The sequence below is a fragment of the Amaranthus tricolor genome, chromosome 12 (assembly GCF_026212465.1).
Source record: "Amaranthus tricolor cultivar Red isolate AtriRed21 chromosome 12, ASM2621246v1, whole genome shotgun sequence".
In the NCBI taxonomy this organism is placed as follows: Eukaryota; Viridiplantae; Streptophyta; class Magnoliopsida; order Caryophyllales; family Amaranthaceae; genus Amaranthus; species Amaranthus tricolor.
Genome location: NC_080058.1, coordinates 2,422,265 through 2,434,661, shown reverse-complemented (window position 1 = coordinate 2,434,661; position 12,397 = coordinate 2,422,265). Strand labels below are relative to the sequence as shown.

Sequence of the window (12,397 nt, the reverse complement as noted above, 5' to 3'; positions counted from 1 at the left end):
TATCAAACAATTATAAGTTAGTTTTTCAATAAAGAAAAAGTAAATCAAAATAAAACCATTAAAGTTAAAGCGTACTAGTTAAATCGCATCTATTTGTTGTTCTTCATCTACATTCGAATCATTAATTACTGTGGAGCAAGCATAAGCATCTTCCGAAGAACCTTAGAAAGAGATTTTAAAAACAAAAACAAATTAAGATCACCAACCAAAAATAAAACCAATACTAAATCAGTAAAAGTTAGACTTTTATTTTTTATGTCTTCCATCATCCAATTTTGTAAACACATTAATGCTTCCACAGTTTGTGAATGAAGTCTTGAACGATGAGAGCTAATAACTCTTCCTCCGGTACTAAAAGCACTTTCTGAAGCAACGGAAGAAACAGGGATGGCAAGAATATCTCTCGCAATCTTTTATAAAGTCGGATACTTCGTATTTACTTTCCACCAATAAAGGACATCCAAAAAGACACACAATCACGAACTTTTTCAACTGCAGAACTAATAACCCCTAATCCATCTTGAACTATTAGGTTCAATATGTGAGCACTACAACGTAAATGCAAAAGATCACCCTCAAGCATCAAAGACCTTTTCTCAAACTTATCCACTTAAATTTTCATCATTGCATCATTAGTAGTGGTATTATCAACAACAACAAATATTTTATTTTCTAAACAATATTGAGACAAACAATCCATCATTACCTTTGCAATAACACCTCCGGTGTGAGGACAAGGCACATAGCAAAACCTATATAGAATAATATATATATGTTTTAGTCAAAGGATAAATGATAAAACTAAAAGTAACATGATTACATGAGTAAATAAGTAAGATTTTACCTTAAGGTGCGATTTCATAAGACCCATTGTTTATCAATAAAATGCGAAGTTATGACCATGTAACCCTTCTTCTGGTTGGTTGCAGTCCACATATCAGTAGTGATTGCAATTCTACTTTCATTATGCTCGAGCAATTTATGTAGATAAAGGTTTTCTTCTTTAAACATCTTCATGATATCTCGCTTTAATGTGGTCCCAGAAATCATCTTAGAATTGCAATTAAGGCTTTCAACAAACCTCCTAAACCCAATATGATCCACCATAGACAATGGATATTCGTGCATAATAACCATGAAAACTAATTCCCTTTTCGAAAAATCTTGGTCAAACTCTTTAAGTTTGCTTTTGCCACTAAATTCCAGAGAACTTGACCCATCACATTCCTTCTTAACTCTTGAAGTTGTTTGACCACGTGCGAGATTCAAATGTCTTCCTGAGCAAACTTTCTTTGCGTGTTTCAAGAGATGAGAAGTTCCACTACAACCACCAGTTACTAGACTAACACCACAATGCTTACAAACAGCTCTAATCATACCATTTACCTCCTCTCTTGCAAAATAATTTCATGCCTCAGTGGTTGTTTTCCTTCCCTTATCTTTTGTGCAATGACTTGGAGTACCATCATCATTAACAAACCCTTCTTCATCTACATCCAATGTATTATTTGACTCCGTAACAAAATTATCTTGTGGTTGTGCCACTGATTTGACGTACATTGTGATTGATTTTCATCCATTATCTATACGACTATACCAAGTAGAAAATGGTGTTGTTTTAAAATAGAATTATATATACAGGCTACAAGCCTACAACTTCATTGATGACCAAAGAGAATTAAAACACACTGATTTCAATTCAACAAAAAAAATTTTGTGGGTTGGTCTTATTTAATTAGAAATACAATAACTTAAATTCATCTTGCTTGCACTCAGCCCTCATGAAAAACTTAGCTATCGAAAATCGAAATACAATAGTTCATAGACTTCACAGTTCACACTAATGTTGTCACCTAATCCACCAAATTTTAGGCTATAAAACTACAAATTAAGACCTAATTCATTATATATTAAGAATGAAAATCACAAAATACATAGAAGAATGAAAACTGGAATCATTAACAAAATCACTAACAAATTAAAGAAAAATTAAAGAACACTAAATCATTAAACAAAATTTAGGCTATAAAGAAAACTGGAATCACTAACAAAATGACTAATAAAATTTAGGCTATAAAACCACAAAATACATAGAAGAATGAAAATTGAAATCATTAACAAATTAAAGAAAAACAAAAAAATGGAGTACCTGGATTGGACTGGCGTGAATGGTGGAGGTGGACTGGATTGGAGAAGAACGATGGCGATGGTGTTGGCAAGAACAAGAAACTTGAGAATGGAGAAGGTAGAACGAGAAAGAAAAAAATTAGGATTAGGTTGAGGCAGAATCGCACAATGAAAATTGAGAAGGCACTATATATTAATAACAAAAAAATTAATATTAGAATTTAGAAATCAGAAATTCATAATATAAAATTTTAAAGTATAAAGTTTGGGTTCGGGTCTTCACCTTGAGACCCGGACCCATCAAATATTTTATGGATTCAGATTCGACCCGAATTCGATAGGTCTCAAAAATTAAACCCAGACCTTAAAAAGAGCATATTCGAAGTAAATCCAACAGGATCCTGAACCATGACCCATCACTGGTTGTAACTTGTTGAATCAAATTATGAAGGTAAGTCAAATGAATGGTCCTTGTTCCTTCATACCAAACAGAATCGGGTGGACACCGAATCGGGCAAAAATGAATGAAACAGGGAATCGGTCCGAGTCGGGTACTGTACAAACACCCATTAATTAATCATAATTATACTCCCCATGTGTGGTCTGTCAAAATAAAAAAAAAAAAATCAAAAGTGAGTGTAAAAGATAAAGAGCAAGGAAGAAGAAGATGAGTGGAGAAGGGATTGGGAAGACGGTGTGTGTAACTGGAGCTTCTGGTTACATTGCTTCATGGTTAGTTAAGCTTCTTCTTCAACGAGGTTACACCGTCAAAGCTACCGTCCGTGATCCCAGTTTGTTTTCTCTCTTCCCTTTTCTTCTATGTTATCTCTTCTTTTTGCTTAATTTTGTATTACTTTACTGTTGGGTAATGCTATTTTTGTGTTATACAAGAATTATTTAATGGGTAGTTGATGCTGTTGAGTTCTTGCTATATGAGTGATAGAAGTACTTTGTTTTGTGTAATTGCTGTTTATTATTGCCAAAACTTCTGTTGGAGAGGAGGGATAGAAATTATGCTTAATAGCTGTAGGAATTTTGGGTTATAATCAAGGATTTAGAATTTAAACAAAGGTGGACCAAAAATGCATAATAATTTTTTAGGTTCTTATTTATATAAATATTTTCAAAATGTATGGCCAGTAATTAAATAAACAAACTACTCATACTATTTGAGGCCCTTCATTAGAATAATGTATGATCGGAGACCTTGTACATGCCCGGAACCCCTTGATTTTAGACTTTCTGCATTTATTTGTGACTGGGTTTTTCATAATATTTAAATTAATTATGGGTATTGGGTGTTATGTATAATAATAATGGAAGATTGATATTGATTATTGAGGATAGTGTTGGTATGGCTAAGGTTGAGAGTGAGATGAATATAAATGAGTTTACTTAAGTTGAATTCTTGTATGTTTTTGTTAGCAATGATCTCTCATGTTTGATTTGTTTTGGTTCATGTATTCTACCCTAGATTGTGGGAATTAAGGCATTGGCATTGTTTTGATCGAATTTTTGTATGTTTTTGTTAGCGATGATCTCTGCGTTTGATATGTTTTGGTTCATGTAGTTGACCGTATATTGTTGGGGTTAAGATATTGGCATTATTGTGTCTGAATTTTTTATGTTTTTGTTAGCAATGATCTTTCACTTTTGATATGTTCATGCAGTTGACCATATATTGTTGGGATTAAAACATTAGCTTTGTTCTAATTGAATTCTAGCATGTTTTTGTAGTGATGATCTCTCACGCTTGACATGTGGTTCATGTAATCGACCTTATATTGTTGGGATTAAGGCATTGTCGTTTTGTGATTGAATCCTAAAATGTTTGAGCTAAACTTAAGCTTTTCTCGAGTTCAATCGAGCTTTTAGTTTGAACTTTACTAGTTAGACATTTAGGTTGTTCAACTCCATTTGAATCCTTTTGATGATTATTTCCCCCTTTTTTTCCCCTTTTAGTGAATCAAAGATATCCCAATTACTCAAACTGATTAGAGAGATCTTTGTAGCCTTCTTTCTGTAGGATGGTAAGTGTTTCAGCTCCATTCTTGTAGCTTAACAAGATGTAGGGTGAAAAAATATAAATTGTGATTAATAAGGCGTCTGAGTACTTGCCATACGTAGTAGTATGTAAAATGCATATGATGTAGTTCTGTTTGTATGCCAACTCTTTGAAAAGGATTTGATGCCCTTTATGTTGTCAAGACTTAATTCGAATAGCTCTTTAATGTAAATGTATTTCTGCAGATGATCCAAAGAAAGTAGAACACTTGCATTCTCTAGATGGAGCCAAGGAGAGGCTTCATTTGGTTGCTGCAAACCTGTTGGAAGAGGGCTCTTTTGATGCTGCTGTTGAGGGTTGTGAAGGAGTTTTTCACACTGCTTCTCCTTTCTATCATGATGTTAAAGACCCACAGGTAAAATTCAAATTGTACCATAATAATACCTTTGGATTTGTTTTCATTTCAAACTGGTTATTTGTAAGCCTTTTCATTTCGACCTACCTTGACCTTGGGTATCGTGGTATCTTTAGTGATCATTGCTTTTAGGGATAAGGCACTTGAAACTGAAAGAATAGATTGGTTGAATGGTTGCCATTCTCATTAGAAGGAATGATATTATATACAATGATACAATCTATAGTTTCGGAAACTATATATTTACCCAATATTCTACACAATCATATTGATTATACAAAATATTTTATCAATCAAAAGATATTATTCTAACACACCCCGCAATAGAATCGGGAGGTTGACAGACGCTGAGACTGGATCGAAAATCATCAAATAAGACTTGAGGCAGACCTTTGGTGAAAATGTCAGCAATCTGATAACGAGTTGAAACATGAAGCACCCGAACATCACCACGTTTAACTTTTTCACGAACAGAGTGAATGTCGATCTCAATATGTTTAGTGCGCTGGTGATGCACTGGGTTATCAGCCAAATAAACGGCACTAACATTGTCAGAATAGACAAGAGTAGTTGTAGTAATAGGACAGTGAAGCTCAAGGAGTAAGTTACGAATCCAACAAGTCTCAGAAACAACATTAGCAACACCACAATATTCAGCCTCAGCACTAGATTTAGAAAAAGTAAGCTGCCATTTAGCGGATCAAGAAATTAAATTATCACCCAGAAAAACATAGTAACCAGAAGTAGAACGGCGGGTGTTAGGGCAACCACCCCAATCGGCATCGGTATAGGACAAAAGATTCGAAATAGTAGATCGATACAATTGCAGACCGTGGTGAATAGTACCCTTGACATAGCGAAGAATGCGGTGAATAGCAGCCATATGTTCAACTCTAGGATCATGCATATATAGGCAAACTTGTTGAACAACATATGAAATATCTGGTCGAGTGAAAGTAAGATACTGCAAAGCACCAGCCAGACTACAATACAATGTAGGATCATCACAAGGAGAACCAGCATTAGCGCAAAGTTTCCCAGATGTAGCAACAGGAGTAGAAACAGGCTTACATTGAGACATGCTTGCCTTTTCAAAAATCTTAGAGGCATACCGTTGTTGAGAGAGAAAGAGTCCCGTAGAAGTACGATTAACAGCAATACCCAAAAAATAATTAAGAGGACCCAAGTCCTTCATAGCAAACTCAGAGCTAAGTTTGGACATAAGAGACTTACGAAGCAAATCAGAAGAAGTCGTAAGAATAATATTATCCACATATAACAAAAGACAAGTAATATCAGAACCACGACAGTAAACAAAAAGAGAATTATCGGAGATGCTGTTAGAAAAACCAATAGTAGTTGCAAAATTGGCAAACCGTTGGTACCAAGCACGTAGGGCTTGTTTGAGACCATAAAGAGATTTGCGAAGAAGACTAACATGATCAAGACGAGCAGGATCACGAAAACCCAGAGGCTGATGCATGTATACAGTCTCAGTCAAGTGACCATGAAGAAAAGCATTCTTAACATCCAGTTGATGAATAGACCAAGACCGGAAAAGAGCAATGCTTAAAACAATGCGAATAGAAGCAGGTTTCACAACCGGACTAAAAGTTTCATTACAGTTAATGCCTTCCCTTTGAGATTTACCATCACCAGCAAGACGTGCTTTATAGCGCTCAAAAGAACCATCGGACTTGGTCTTTACATGAAACACCCACAAGGGCCAAATGATATTAGAATTAGGAGGACGAGGTACAAGATCCATGTGTGATTCTCAATTAAGGCATCAAATTCCTCTTGCATAGCTAACTTCCAGTTCGGGTCACGAAGGGCATGGAGAGGAGTTTTGGGTAAGGATGAAAAAGAAACGGATAAGGCTTGGGAATAGTATTTGGGATTGGGTTTGAAAATACCATGTTTACTACACGTAACCATGCTGGGTGGTGAGGATGGAGAGTCGGGATTGGAAGAGGAGGAGGGAGAATGGGGCTGGTAGTGTACTGGGCTGCATGAGGCAGGCGCCCAGTAGAGCTAGTTGGGTTAATGGGAGGAGAGGATAGGAGTGGGCTGGAGTGCAACTGGGCCGGAAGCAGGAACAGGCCCAGTAGAGAATAAAGGTGAGCAGGGGAGGAATTGGGGGTTGCTGTTGGGCCGCGTGTAGGATCAGGCCCAGTTTGGGGCATAGGCTGGGTAGGGGAATGTGTTAGGGCTGTTTTGAGTAAAAGAATAGGAATATGATCATCTAAGAATTGGTAGGTTTGGGGAGACGGTGAATGAGAGCGAGAAAAAGGAAAATTGGCCTCATCAAAGAGAACATGTCGAGATATAATGATTTTACGGGATGAGAGATCATAGCACTTGTAACCTCTATGGGAAGACGGGTAACCCAAAAAGACACATGGAGCGGAACAAGGATGGAGTTTGTGGATAGTAGTAGACTGAAAGAGAGGGAAACATAAACACCCGAAAACCCGTAGATGAGTATAGGTAGAAGACTTATGATAAAGTAAGTGAGTGGGAGTGAGATTGCCAAGGAGTTTAGAAGGGAGAATATTAAGGAGATAAGTGGTTGTGTTTAAGGTGTGAGGCCAAAAAGACGGAGGAAGAGAAGCATGACCCAAAAGACTACGAATTATGTTATTGATGGAGCAGATTTTACGTTCAGATTTGCCATTTTGAGAAGAGGTGTAAGGACAATAGAAACGAAGAGTAATTCCCCGACTAGTACAAAATTGATGAAACATGTTATTGTCAAATTCACCCCCGTTATCACATTGGAAAGATTTTATGTTGAGCTCAAATTGGGTATTAACAAAGGTATTGAAATTCACAAACACATCATATACTTGAGATTTGCGAAATAAGGGAAAAGTCCACAAAAAGTTAGTATAATTATCAAGAAAAAGAACGTAATATTTGTATCCCGATGGACTAGAAACAGGAGATGTCCACAAATCACTATGAACAATATCAAAAGGCTTAGAACTCATAGACATAGAATTAATAAAAGGTAATTGATTGTGTTTCCCTAAAGGACATGAATGACAAACAAAAGTAGGATCTTTATTACATTGAATTAAATGAGAAGAATACAAGGAATTTAAAATTGCATTTCCCGGATGACCTAAACGGGAATGCCAAATACTAGTAGAAAAGATAGAAAAAGCCGATGACGTGGAAGAAGAAGTAGAAGCTCCATGTGTAGACGGGAAAGGATAAAGATCACCCGCGCTATTAGATCTCAGAACGATGCTCCTCGCGGCCAAATCCTTCACAGAATATCCAAAAGGATCAAATTCAACGGAAACCATATTATCATGAGTAAATTTACGAACAAAAATAAGGTTTTTAATAGGTTTAAGTGCATATAAGACATTTTTGAGGGTAAGGGATTTTTGGGAGGAAGGAAAAGAAATTTGCCCATGACCAAGAATTGGAATCATATTACCATTACCTACAACAATAGCATTATTGACTTTATGCCGATCGCGGACCAAGAAGACCAGCAGAAGAAGAGGCATTGCTTTGAGAATGAGGAGGAGCCCATGTAGTAGTAGGAAATGGGGCAGCAGGCTGGGCCCAATTTTTACCAGCCCAGTAAGGCCATGAGGGTGAAAAATAAGGGGCAAAGGAAGATGGGCTAGGAAAGGGAGTGTCTGTCAGGCCGAGAACCAAAAGAAGGATTGGGCCTGGGATGAGGGAGGTGCCAGGATTGGCCATGACTGCTGGTGGAGCCAGGGTGGCTGCCACGGCTGTTCCGGCCACCACGACGAGGGTTACGGTGGCCACCATGGTGGGGGGAAGGGGGGGCGCAAGAGTCAAACTGGGATTCATATGTTGAACCAAAGACCGAAAGGTTTCATAATCCGAATTCAAGCCATGAAGAACTTGTAGAGCCAAGCGATTATCGGTGATAGAAGTACCAAGATTAGTAAGAGATGTAGCAATAGTCTCAAGTTCGTTGCAATAAAATTTCACATTGGGAAAATTTTAGAGAGAAATGTCATTAAATTGAGACTCAAGATGAAGAATCCGAGAGGTTTTATTATTTTGAAAATTGTTCTCAAACGAGTCCAAGCATCAAAGGCATAATCATCGAGACGAACTATGGATTGGAGGAGGGATGGACTAATGGAGCCATAAATCCATGTGCGAACGTCATCAAGGCGTTGCCATTCGGAATCTTTAGAATCCGATGCTTTAGAGGAGTCATTGGGAAGAATGTGAGAATCCACAAGATGAGCTCTACAATGAAGTTTAAATAAAGTGACCTAAGTATGAAAATTGGAGCCATCTTCATCAAGTTGGATTAACACGCTTGTTTTAATGTTAGTAACCAAAGTTGCATGATGAATTTTTGTGGGAGTGGCCATTGTGCAAACAAAAAGAGAGAAGGAGGGGTGACGGCAACTGTGGATGGCGGTTGGCTGGTAGGGTGGTGGAGGAGGAAGAAGTAGAATGCAAGAAACCTAGGCAAATGATACCATGAAATAATAGATTGGTTAAATGGTTGCCATTCTCATTAGAAGGAATGATATTATATACATTATTACAATCTATAGTTTAGGAAACTAAATATTTACCAAATATTCTACACAATCATATTGATTATACAAAATATTCTATCAATCAAAAGATATTATTCTAACAAAAACGAGTATTACTCGGAATGATATTCGGTAGGGGAAGAGAACAGGAATGAGAACGAGGAAGACAAGCTAGATTGACTCAGGAATGATCAGTTACAAAATATATTTTGCATAAAATGTGTCAAGTAACAAAAGAAAAAGAAATCATAGTGTATATACAAGGTTGCATCGTATCGCAATTGCCGCCTTGTAAAGGTTTTCAAATAAACGAATCGATATCCCTTGCGTTGTAAAGGTGTAAAAAAAAATCGCGTTTTAGGACGTATCAAGGGATATCTTGTGGTTTTGATCGATATTTAGGAGTTACGATAACCGCATCACTCCCATTACCGCATCACCTTTTCGTTACTGCGATCGTGTCCGTTACCACATTTTTACACTATGAAAGAAATTGGATTTTTTGATTTTATTTTTTTAAAATGGGTCTTTTTAGTTTTCTAGGCCGTTTTATATCTTGATTTCCTTCCTTTTTTCTTTATTAATATGTAATTTGGAGGCCAGCATACCTTTAAAAAAGGTCTATCAAACCGGGACGATACCTTAAAAAAACTTTGGGCAGACGTTCCAGGGTCGTGGAACGTGGCTACGTCCCATGTTCCATGTTTCTGTGCTTGAAACACAAATGAACGACAAGACGAGTATAATCTGTTTTTTTTTTTTTTCCTTATATTGATTCTTTTCCTTCCTAATCTGTTTTTCCCACTTCATTTCAGGCCGAGTTGCTTGATCCTGCTGTGAAAGGAACACTTAACGTTCTTAAGTCCTGTGCAAAAGTCCCATCAATAACAAGAGTGGTTCTGACATCTTCAATGGCAGCAGTTGCACTCAACAGAAAACCTCGCTCTCCTGAGGTGCTGGTCGATGAAAGCTGGTTTTCTGAACCTAATTTCTGCAGGGAATCAAAGGTGCGTGATTTGCTTGGACAAGTAGTTAAACTTTTTTCTCTTTACCTTCTCCACTCCTTAAGTAGCCCAATAAAGAAAAATTTCAAAAAATTAGCTAGCGTATCGTAAGTTTCAAGGGTCAATCGGAAAAAAACGCTGTTATTACAAGGGTAAGGTTACGAACTTACGTACATACGACTCCCCCAAAATTGCTTTGGTGGGAGCTGCTGAATAGCATCGGTAATGGAATTGTATTGTTAGCTAATCCTTGCCAGCAGCCTGTCATGTCTTGAGTTCTATTAATGAAACGACATGACAAAGAGCTGAATGTAACAATATGTTGGTTTTATTCGAACATTTGTGTTCATCGTTGTTAAATTTAGGAATCTTATGTGTCTCTTAATTCAGATGTGGTATGTTCTCTCGAAAACTTTGGCCGAGGAAGCTGCATGGAAGTTCGTAAAAGAGAAGGGTATTGACATGGTGACCATAAACCCAGCAATGGTTATTGGACCTTTGTTACAACCAACACTCAACACAAGTGCTGCTGTTATAGGGAGATTATTCAATGGTATGCATTCTTTTGAATTTCCTTCCTCATCAAAATCTGCTACTGTTTTTATTTTTTTTCCAATCCATACCAAGCTTTACAACTACTCCATTAGAGAAGTGATAAGTTTGTATCCACATGTTAGACCGTTTCCTTTAATGAGGGATTACCGAATTTGTAATGGATGTATCTTATGGCGTTCCTCTCAAAATCTTGTTTTTTAACGTAGTAGTATGTACACCCGAAGACATCCTCCTAGATCATTAGTTTGCCTTGTAATGAAATCTTTGAGTTTACAAACTATGTACGAGTTCCTTTCTGGCAATTTCTATACAAAATAAGGTGAAAACTCTTTCTCGTTCTAGTAGTACACTCTCTTAAAATTGCGATACCCCAGATTGAGCTTTAAAAAAAGACTGATCGACTATTATATCAATAAGGGGCATCTTCTTTTCTAGGAAGCCCATTTGCTAAGAACTCTACAGTTAAACTGTATTTGGTGGGGAACAATCTTAGGATGAGTGACCTCCTGAGAAGTTTTCTCAGATGCGCATGAGTGAGGCAAAAGTGCGCTAATAAGACTTGTGTTAGTCTGTGGGACAGTCTATAGTCTCTACGGATAATCATTGGCGGTCTGATGGGGCCAGGGTGTTATGCATTTGGTTACGAAAACATTGAAATACTATGATGAAATGATCTTTTGTACTCGTTACTTCATCCATCTGTGTCCTATGAGCATCTAGAATCGCCTAGATGTACATTGATACCTGTTTCTTGCAGTATTTTGACTGGTTTCGTCCTGTGCAGGGTCAGAGACTTATGGTAACAGTACTCTAGGGTGGGTTAATGTTAAAGATGTTGCCATGGCACATATCCTGGCATTTGAGATCCCTTCGGCTAATGGTAGGTACTGTATGGTCGAAACTGTTGCCCATTATTCCGAGGTTGTGAAGACTTTAAAAGAGCTTTACCCAGATGCCAAGCTCCCTAAAAAGTAAGCAGTGTTCATCTTCAACATCATTTTCTTTGAAAATAAGCTCTACGTTTTTTTTTGATCATATTTTTCGACTCCAAAAATCTTCAGGTGTGAAGATGACGGTCCTTTGAAGCCGACATATCAGGTCTCCAAGGAGAAAATTAAGAGTTTGGGCATTGATTATATTCCATTTAAAACAAGTCTTAAAGAAACCGTTGAAAGTTTGAAGGAGAAGAAGTTTATAAACCTTTGAATCTGTGTTGAAGACCAATGGTATTAGCTAGTACTCCATTGAATAAGGGTCTTTAAGTAAGAGTTTATCTTTAGTTGGAAGTAAACTTAGTATTTGTGTATGTGTCAATTTAGATGTTTGTATTCATCTATGGATTATTTTAATTTGGAGTGCTTAAGTGGTTGACTTTCAAAGTCAACCATAACAGTTGTCTAGTCTGAAGTGTTTATCAAAGTTACATAAAACATTATACCCAATAATAGTATCAATTTCTATATATTAAAATTTAGTAAAATTAAGTTATGTGTTGGCTTTTCTATCATATGTTAAATTTTAGTTATATGTTGTAGTTTTAAATTCTATTTTTCAATCAAGTAATGGATTTTTTTTTTTTTTTTTTTGAATTACAACATTCAAAATCGATATCACGGTTTTTAAAAAAAACATTTTTAATTTAATTTTTTGTTATATATATATATATATATATATATATATATATATATATATATATATATATATATATATATATATATATATAAAATATATATATATAGAA

The 12,397-nt window shown here is 36.5% G+C and overlaps 2 protein-coding genes across 2 annotated transcripts; one reads left to right on the top strand and one right to left on the bottom strand.

Moving 5' to 3' along the window:
- Window positions 1–655: 655 nt before the first annotated feature.
- On the bottom strand, window positions 656–1,636 carry LOC130796762 (zinc finger BED domain-containing protein DAYSLEEPER-like). Its single transcript, XM_057659141.1, has 2 exons — window positions 845–1,636; window positions 656–752 (listed from the first exon to the last, which is right to left on the bottom strand). The coding sequence occupies exon 1, from the start codon at window positions 1,375–1,377 to the stop codon at window positions 859–861; it is 519 nt and encodes a 172-aa protein (XP_057515124.1). The 5' UTR covers window positions 1,378–1,636; the 3' UTR covers window positions 656–752; window positions 845–858.
- A 969-nt stretch (window positions 1,637–2,605) lies between these two features.
- On the top strand, window positions 2,606–12,136 carry LOC130796760 (phenylacetaldehyde reductase-like). Its single transcript, XM_057659140.1, has 6 exons — window positions 2,606–2,918; window positions 4,378–4,547; window positions 9,913–10,104; window positions 10,492–10,654; window positions 11,441–11,627; window positions 11,718–12,136. The coding sequence occupies exons 1-6, from the start codon at window positions 2,795–2,797 to the stop codon at window positions 11,860–11,862; spliced, it is 981 nt and encodes a 326-aa protein (XP_057515123.1). The 5' UTR covers window positions 2,606–2,794; the 3' UTR covers window positions 11,863–12,136.
- The last annotated feature ends 261 nt before the right edge of the window (window positions 12,137–12,397 follow it).